Source organism: Hippocampus guttulatus, chromosome 8 (genome assembly GCF_054856545.1).
Source record: "Hippocampus guttulatus isolate MCC_2025c chromosome 8, RoL_Hgut_1.0, whole genome shotgun sequence".
Lineage (NCBI taxonomy): Eukaryota > Metazoa > Chordata > Actinopteri > Syngnathiformes > Syngnathidae > Hippocampus > Hippocampus guttulatus.
The window spans coordinates 3,665,974-3,675,671 of NC_141268.1; the positions used below are offsets into that span (position 1 = coordinate 3,665,974).

General features: G+C 38.8%; 1 protein-coding gene across 1 annotated transcript; it reads left to right on the forward strand.

The window, feature by feature from the left end:
• The first annotated feature begins 236 nt into the window (after window positions 1-236).
• chia.1 (chitinase, acidic.1) lies at window positions 237-8,214 on the forward strand. Its single transcript, XM_086117642.1, has 11 exons — window positions 237-255; window positions 1,016-1,045; window positions 2,402-2,606; window positions 2,840-2,896; window positions 2,989-3,154; window positions 3,585-3,709; window positions 3,988-4,111; window positions 5,116-5,298; window positions 5,503-5,619; window positions 7,701-7,827; window positions 7,950-8,214. The coding sequence occupies exons 1-11, from the start codon at window positions 237-239 to the stop codon at window positions 8,156-8,158; spliced, it is 1,362 nt and encodes a 453-aa protein (XP_085973768.1). The 3' UTR covers window positions 8,159-8,214.
• The last annotated feature ends 1,484 nt before the right edge of the window (window positions 8,215-9,698 follow it).

Sequence of the window (9,698 nt, forward strand, 5' to 3'; positions counted from 1 at the left end):
AAATTGAATTTGGGAATCTGAAGATGATAACTCAATTAAACGACATCAATGAGAAGTCATGTTCTGGATATTCTCCAGTTTAAATGTTAACCCGCAAAATGAACACAAATGTTTGTGGCGGCTTGTTTTTTTAGAAAGTTCTTGTTTTTGTTGTTAGTGTGTGTGTGTATGTGTGCCATTAACAATTCTTTCTCTCAATTAGTTTCATAGGTCTACCAGATTGTTTTAACAACACGATGGCGAAACTCCTCATAGGTAAATATCTATATTTGGTTAAATTGCAGGTTCAAATAACTGAAAGGATCAGGCCAAAAATAAATGACAATGACTGTAGTTTATTATTATACAGAACATATTCAAATTATTTTTAGATTATGAAACATTACTCTCGTCCTTTTTTGTGCTTTCAAATGAAATGCACTTTTTTTTCTCCTCTGTGTTGGGGAGCATCTTTTTGTCATGTACAGTGGTACCTCTACTTACGAACGTCTCCTCATACGAGGTTTCCAAGTTATGAAACGCCTCAACAGGAAAATATTGCCTCTTGTTACGAAAGAAATTTAAAGATACAAAAGGTAAAAATACAGTATGGGCTGCTCATCGCAACTCCGAGTTTCCTGAAAGGAACATACTTATAGCTGTTCTGCCATTGGCTATTACAGATCACCATCCTGGCATCCCATTGGCTAAGAGGGGCTCTACCGAATTTGTCGATGTGTATAGATAGATATGCGTGTGTGTGCAGCGTCCTTGTCTTTCGCCCCTCGGCCCATGGCGCGTTCCGATAGCTCTACGTAAATGTGAATCACCCAGAAAAAGTGGAACGGATTAGGACATTTACATGTAAAACACGTCTCTACTTACAACATTTTCTAGTTAAGAAATTTCTTCCAGAACCAATTCATTTCGTAAGTAGAGATACCACTCTACTGTAAAATGAAAATGTGCTCTGCTCCCATTAGCCAAATAATCCTTTTCACATATTAATCCGTCCTGTTTCCTTTTGTTTTGGCAGCTCTGAGTGTTCTCCTAACTCTGCACATAGGTAAGCAGTTTGCATGGCGAAATGTTTTAACTCGTCAGTCGAAAATGAGTGTATGTTCACCGTACACTTAGATCCATATTCAGAACTAAATTAATGAAAGCTGTATTTGTTTTTTTATTTTTTCTTAAAATAAAATTCTCTTATCGTTTCACTTTAGTGCTGTGTTGAGATACAATTACTACATATTTTACATAAAATTGGTAAAATGAGTATCCTGTACGGTTCAGTTGCCACACTTTTATACTCATTTCCGTGGCAGTTCTAGCTTGAATGGAGCCTTGCGCCTTGCTGTTCCTCCTCCATAGTCGTACTGTAACAGCGAATGTGTTTTACATACTTGCTGTCATTTTGTTTGCACCTTGAGTAAGGTTAGTACTGGTAATCTGTTTAGTGACTGCCTTGTTTGTTATCAAGACAGGGATGGGTATAATATCTATAAAAACTCTTTGTGACTACCAGGATTCACAGAGAATAGGCCATACTAAGTGATTTTTCAGATGTACATTGTATTGTAAAATATATTTTACTGGATCACTTCTGACAGTAAAATACAGTCCCAGTAATTAAAAAAAATACAGTTTTGACAGTATTTTACTGTACTTATAATTTAGATTATATGTAGTGTGTATATGTCAAATGAATCTACACGTAGTGTGTATATAATATGTCAAATGAATCTATACTTAATTACTTTTACGTACTGTAAGCGCAGGCCACATTTCGCTTTCTGATTTCAAGCGGGGAACAATTTCTCCCAGATATCTAACCTACAGGTGTACAATGAGTGTGTGTTTGGCTATCATGAAGAAATAAAACCCAGCCATACTCATAATGTGTCAATTTTCCTTTCCTGGATGCATTACTACTTTTATTTTATTTTTTTTACTACCATGGGAAGTTGCATTTTAAGTAATAGACTGAAAAATACAGCAAAATACAATCTAAAATAGTGTACTTTCGCTCATCAAAAAACCTACTATTCACATTCATTCGAAACATGTGCACTTCCTGCTTCAATACATCACCACACATCTCTCCTAATACTTCAACAGTACAGATCATGGGTGCCTCTCCAGTGGGTCACAAATTCCCCATTCAAAGTTTTAAACACCAAGCATGCCCCGCGACCCTTGTGAGGATAATCAGATCAGAAAATGGATGGGTAGGTTGGATGAATGTATGATGACACCTGCATGTCTCTATTACAGTCTCAACCACTCATTGCATTACACCTGTTTATTTTTATACCACAAAGTGTTTTTATTTTTGCTAGAGGAAAACCTCTAAAGACCAATTGATGGAACCGCTTTTCAGGGAAAAGATAACCTCTCTGTTCTCTCTCCTGTCTTCCCTCAGCTTCTTCCAATAAGTTGGTGTGTCACATGACCAACTGGGCCCAGTATAGGCCTGGCAGTGCCAAGTTCACCCCAGACAACATTGACCCTTTCCTGTGCACACACGTCATCTACACGCTCGCCACCATCAACAGCTTCAACCAAATCGCCACCATTGAGTGGAATGATGAGCAACAGTACGCCAGACTCAACGGCCTCAAGGACATGTGAGCTGCCGCATTGTGGGCTTCCCACGGCTTTCATCTAAATCTCTATACATTTACATATACATCTATAATAACAATTAGAATTGTTACAAGAGATTATAAATCATACTTATGATCTATGCAGTATGATGTTTATTTTTACAATTGTAGCATGTGCTTTAAATTCTGAAGAGGCCACTCATTTTAATTCCTGAAAATTCTCAGTTAATATTGTATATATTATCATCTCTTAGTAATCCGGCACTGAAGACTCTGCTGTCAGTTGGAGGCACAGTCAATGGAATCAGCCCGTAAGTACTGTTGGACAAAATCCACGACATCCTTTAAAACACAACCAATATTCCTTGCCCACTGTCATTGTTTTCTTTTGGTGCGCCACCAGATTCATTGCCATGGTTGCCAAGCCAGAGACTCGTGCCGCCTTCATAAAGTCGGCCATCGGCTTCTTGCGAACTCATAACTTTGATGGGCTGAACTTGGCTTGGGAATATCCGGCACACAACGGCAGCCCACTGCAGGACAAACAGAGATTCACTTTGCTGGCCAAGGTTAGCATCTGAGGCTGTTTACTTTCAACAAGTACATTTCGGAAGCATAAAGAAATATATAATAGCACTTCACTGCACTTCACTATGTCTTTGTGAAATGAACATTGTTGGCTGCTAAATGCAAAGCGAACGCAAACCCATTTTCTAATCTTTTGCAAAAAATCTGATAAAACCTGAACCAAAACGCTCATATTATGGTGCAATCAAGTATTAAACATGCACTCTTGCTTGTAGTTAATTTATTCTGTTATTTTTCACTTTAATGAATAATTATGATGACTTGTCTTCTTTTTTTAACTAAATGTTAAAATAGTCCACAGTCCAATGTTTGGTAGGCCAGTAGTAGTACTGGTAGTAAAACATAAATAAATAAATGGGGACCTACAAGTGATGCGGGTGATTTGATTTGTTCTGCGGGTTTCTTCTCTAGGAATTGGTTGCGGCTTTTGAAGAGGATGCCAGAAACTCCAGAAAGACTCAGCTCCTGCTGTCAGCCAATGTTGCTTCAATCCGCGCCACTATCGAAAGATCTTACGAGGTCAACCTGATTGCGCTGTAAGTTGGAAGGCACTCGCCTCACTCGACTGGATCACGCTGTTCACCACAGGCGGCCTTTTCAAATGATACATGATCATGAAATGAATTCATGAAACGCATTAATAGGAATAAGAAAGGCACACAAACTGAGACATGTATTTTAACCCTTTCATGCATATTGCAACCTGATAACATGATAAGCTGTAGTAACTGCTGTCTCTGAAAGGGTTAATATGAAGGGGAATCTTCTGGTGTGCATTGAAAGAAGAAAAAAAAAATGTTTCTGACACCCACAGACATTTTGACTTCCTCAACCTCATGACCTATGACTTCCATGGACACTGGGAGGCAGCAACTGGACACAACAGTCCTCTGTACCCAAGTTCTGTGGACTCAGGATCACACATTCATCATAATATCGTAAGAAACACACAGCACTCTTGTGCGCCTCTTTCACTCTCATTCTCTCTTTGCCGCATGTGTGTGATCCGTTTCTGCGCGTGGCGCGTAACCCTCAAGTGTACACTGGAGTGACGAGTTGAATTTCCCCCTAGAGGGGCTTTCATGAATATCGTCAATATATAACAAAAGGAATATGCACTGATTGTGGCACAATGTGAAAGGATGAGTATGGTTAGATTCTTAACGCATTTCTTCAATTGCTGGGGCGAGAAGTGAAAATGGAGACTCAACTCAGTTTAATCGATGAACATTTTAAAAAGTCGCGATGGAAACAGTTGAATGACTTTCCTTTCACGACAAAAACTGTAATTAATGAGTCGGTGCTCTGTATATACAGAACATGTACATGCTGAGTAGAAGTAATGGTGAACATGTTTATCTTGGCTTGTATTATTTTTATTTCATTGAATAGTGTATAATTATGAGCTTGGACAACAAATTGCCAATCCATCAACAATATGAATAATATCAATTACTCCAGGTGGCTTAGAAGGACAATGAGAAAAAAAATGAAATTACGAGAACCACTGCAAAGTGTCAAGCAAATAAAGTCACAATCGAAGGATAACATGTAAATTTTGACAAGAAACAAACCCGAGAGTATGACGAGAACAAAATTGTCGTCTTAAGAGAACAAGGTTGTAATTTTTTCATTCTTCAATACATAATTACCTAGAAAATGAAAATGTTTATGATTGAATTCTCACAAGCATATCCATCAGTAGAAGAACAGCAGCGAAAGACTTTCCATGCACTGATTTCATTGCTGATGTGGAACATTGATGTGTAACTTGGCAAGAATTTCAAGACATTTTACTTTATTTTTGCAGTCGTACAGCTTTATTTTCAGAATATCGAGAATAATTCTCCTTTGTGGGCTATTGATTCAAAGTTGCGATTCTGGCACAATCAAAACAGTGAAAAACTCAGACTCAAAATGCATGTTGATTTCAAAATTGTAGAACTCCTCTGTGTTCCATTGGCTGCATATGGGAGCACCAGCAGAGAAGCTACTCCTGGGTTTCCCTTCATATGGAAGAACCTACCGCCTTCACACTGGTGCTACTGGCTTGGGAGCACCGTCAAACGGAGCAGCTGACGCCGGGCCATACACTCGCACGGCTGGTTTCTGGGCTTTCTATGAGGTCAGATATTGTAGACCCCAAAATATGAACTTTGTCAAATAGCCGAATGTTGGTTTGATAGTCTGTCATTTATTTTTGTTAGTAATACAACTTCAACTTGTAAGATGTGCAGTCCAAAAAGAAAAAAAAAGAAAAAGTGAAGGTGTGGATGGAGGCCAATTGAACAAGGAGCTGATTTGGGATTTCACTTTTCTTTTGTCTCAGGTCTGCGACTTCATCTCCAGTGCTTCGGTAGAATGGATTGCTGAACAGAGCGTTCCATATGCCACCTTTGGCAGTGCTTGGGTTGGCTATGATGACCAGCGCAGCTTTTCATCCAAGGTAACAAAAGCACCATTTTCTGGAAAGCCTTTCATGGTGAGGGTCATGGGCAAATGGACTACTAGCAGGGCGATTGGTAATCGGGTATGGAGACATCACATCATGCAAGTGGCTTCTTCGTAGGCCTGGATGATGATGGAGAAAAAAATCATGATTATATAAACGGTTATTCTGTGATTTCAAACTTTAGTGTTCATTCAACTACTAAAACTCAACTATTTAAGCTATCATCAATGCCTCATGTCCATTCATCCCTGAATTTTGAACACTTAATTCTTGAAGACGATTTGTCAAGTACAAAATGGCCTTGTAAATACGATGTAAAATTCAACCCTCTTGCATATTCTTTCTGCCACATCAACACCCTTTCTGTCTTTTTACACAAACAGAGGTCTTGAATAAGCATTACCCTGATCTCTTTATCATATTTATTTTCACAAGTCTTGGGACTTACGGGGTTAACCTGGAATCTTGGGGATAGTATCTTGGCCCTTGTCATGGTTTTTTTTTTTTTTTTACACATGTGTAAATGTGTGTTGGTATGACAAAAAAAGTCCTTGGATCTTTGTATCCTTAAATTTTGGGGAAAGGAAAATTCCTTGAATGAAAATGAAAATGTCACAAATAAAAAAATGAATATATTTTAAAGGACAACAAAAAAGAAATTAGTAAGAAAGTAAATTAGAGTACTGTATACCACAATAATAGCAATTAGAAAAAAACCAACAAAACAAAACCAAATACCAGCTGTTCATATGTGTTTTGGCCTCATAGGGGCAGCGTAGTGCCGGACGTGGATGGATTTAGTACACACTAGAACAAGAATAGAAGAAGTTGTAATTTAATTGAACTGTATTCATCTAGCTCATTTTCCAACGATTTGGGAATTGGGATTGTGCCTTAAGAGTAGTGTTATTTTACCTGTGCGCTTGCGTTTCCACAGGATTTGTGTGTGACTATTGGTTATTAGAAGATATATCACTCATGAATTCAATGCTAATTTCCTGTTAGCATGAATCGGATCCTCCATTGACTTTAGCATTAGCGCTAGCGATCTAAACGAAGCATGTTTTTTAATTTAAATTTACATTGTGTGTAATTATTTTTGTTGTGTGTTTAGTTTTACAGCAAACCCCAACTATGGTGTCATTAAACAGCTCAAAGCACGCTCATAGACGGTAGAAGCACATACACTATACCAGAGGTCCCCAAACTTTTTCCTGTGAGGGCCACATAACAAACAATAACACTATTAATGAAATAAACAATAACTAAACAACCCTCTCTGAGTTCTTCACAGAAAAAACAGGAAATAAATAATAACTAAATAACTCTCTCTGGGTTCTTCATAGAAAAAAAAGCCATGGAACATTAACTTTCTGTTGTGCCATGCACAATCTTAACAGATAAAAGTTCAGCTCAGTTGTCAGAGCAGAATCTCTCTGACACATATGAGCAGTCTCTTAAAGTTCTTGTGTTCCTTCCTTATAATCCTTTTGTAGGTTCCAGTAGGCTTGTAGACACCGCTGTTTGCAGTTAGGGGGTTTTTGGGGCGTTTTTAACACAGTGACGGGTCATTTTGACCCGAGGACAACAGGAGGGTTAGAGGGCCGGGCCAAATGTGCTGACGGGCCGTATCCGGCCCGTGGGCCGTAGTTTGGGGACCCCATGCACTATACCCTTTCCTAAGCAAGCAATATGATGCATTCAGGGTACTTTCCTAACATCGGAAATTTATAAACGCACCGCGCCATTCTATACATTAATCGTTTTCCTTCGATTATAACGTTTTAGAGATCGAAAGTCGAAATCATGATTTAAATTTAGATTAATCTTCCAGCCCTACTTCTTCATATTCATTGTTGTACATAACAAGAGAAGCTGTCATTGTTGGAGCTGCGCATACCTCTCGCGATGTGTGAAAATACAAGCTATTTGTGTCTCAGTCATATCAGTTTTTAATGACACTCCTGTCAATCAGTAGGCCGGAGGCATGTCCTGTGATCTAATATTTAATTCCTTCATGCAGAGACATTGCTTTTAGCTCTCAAACAGTGATTTTGACATTAATCCTATTTTAGGTTGAGTGGATGACAGGCAGGAACCTGGGAGGTGCTCACGTGTGGACTCTTGACATGGATGACTTTGGTGGATCCTTCTGTTCAGCTGGCTCATATCCACTCATCAACCACCTCAGGATGTCAATGGGTGAATATTGTTTCCATATCAGTGTTCCAGGGCATGTGACAGCAGTCAAGTTGTCAACTCGCCAGGACTGTTTTGGTAAAATTGAGTTATTTATAAAGCAATTTATATGTCTGACTCTGCAGGCTTCCCCCCTAAGCCTACCACCACCCCAGCTCCGACCACCACCAGGGACCCCAGTGCCAGTTTCTGTCATGGCCGCCCTGATGGCCTGTACCCGAACCCAGCTGACCTCAACACCTACTTCCAGTGCTTCAGAGGAAACACCTACAAGCACCGCTGCCAGCCTGGTCTCATTTACTGGGACTCCTGCAAGTGCTGCAATTGGCCTTGAAGCAGTATGGCTGAAATAAAAGTATTTGGGAGAAAGTTTGCAATGTTTCTTGAACAAAACAGTAGCTTAATCTGTCAGTGACTCATTAAACATTTGTTAATGTATCATTTTATATGACTTTCACATTTCATCAATTTCACATTTTGTGGACTCAAGAATGGAGTAGTAAACCATCTTTAAATGCATTAATTTTGAGGTTTTCAAGTTGCTGCCATGTTGAGATGAAAACTCCAAAAGGAATATTTATTCATTTTAATATTGTTTTTTTTTTCTTCCTGGATGTAACGACTGAAAAAAAAAAGGATTCGATCATTGCTGCTCTGCTTTTTTTTTCTCCTTGAAAGTGAACATTGAAGTCAGCCAAGGAAAATGTTTATCATTAAGCTTGAAAATGTCGTTGAACATAGCCATTGAACTATGATTTAAAAAGAAAATATACCCTATGCACTGGATTAAAGTTATTAGGACCTGATGGCAGGTCAGGCCATGCCTCTCAGCACAAAAAATTCAAGATGAAATTGATCTGGTAAGGATTTCTAACATTTTCTTTTCAGATTCTTGCCCAATTTAGTTCCAATTCAAGCCAAGTTAATGTAACCACAACCAGGAGGCAAATCCCAATTCTATGGGGATCCAGCCAGACTTAGCTCTTTGAACCCTGGTGGGCTGCTTGCATTGATGGAAATGCAATTTCTTGGCCTGCTTGGTTACAAAAAAATAAATAAATAAAATATGTAACTTTGAAAAATGTTGGATAAAATACATTGTTACACACTCAGACTCTGAAACTCTGCCTAACAACTTTTAAGTCCCTTTACCTCTGTAAAATGAACGGCATCGATGCAAATAGATCTTTAAGCAACACACGTTTGTGTTGCTTTTGACAAGGCACCTGGGATGAGTAGTGCTGACTGTAGATTGCCATTTTCATAATAAGATGATCTTTAAACGTTTGCTTTTTTGGTGCCCGACTACCATTTTCTAGCTTGAGCAGTACCCACTGAATAAAATGTAATATATTTTTTCGTGCCCACTTGTAGACTAAGTGAAGAGAATCAACAAATCAAAAACAAGGCAAAATGCCAAACACAGGTTGGCCAACTTGTACATCACCACTTTCCCTCCCAATTCTGGATGGATGAAGCTGAGTGACACAACACAGTTGATTCACACAGATTTGACTGATGGACTCCATGTCACTTTCATCCTAACAGAAAAAAACAAATTGAGTAGGTCATTACAATGACTAGAATCCATCTAGCTGCATCAACGCAGACTGGCCAACAGCGCCGAACAAAATGGGGCTGTGCCCTCACAAGCGCAAAAAACACAAGCGCCCTGGGGCTGTCAAGCGGCGACAGTCAAATAGTGCCGACATTCCTCCCCATTAATATTATTATTATTTTGCAAAATTACTGAATTGTTGTGATCATGGAAAAAACACAAACATACATAGTTATATTAACAGCATTTATTATATTTGTGTGTGGAATAAGTTAGCCAGTATGACGTGCCTAGAATATAATATCATCTTTAAAAC

Excerpts from the sequence above, each read along its gene's own strand:
- chia.1 (XM_086117642.1), top strand. Across the intron at positions 1,046-2,401 it reads TCTCCTAACTCTGCACATAG|CTTCTTCCAATAAGTTGGTG; the intron begins GTAAGCAGTTTG and ends GTCTTCCCTCAG. Across the intron at positions 3,710-3,987 it reads GAGGTCAACCTGATTGCGCT|ACATTTTGACTTCCTCAACC; the intron begins GTAAGTTGGAAG and ends TGACACCCACAG.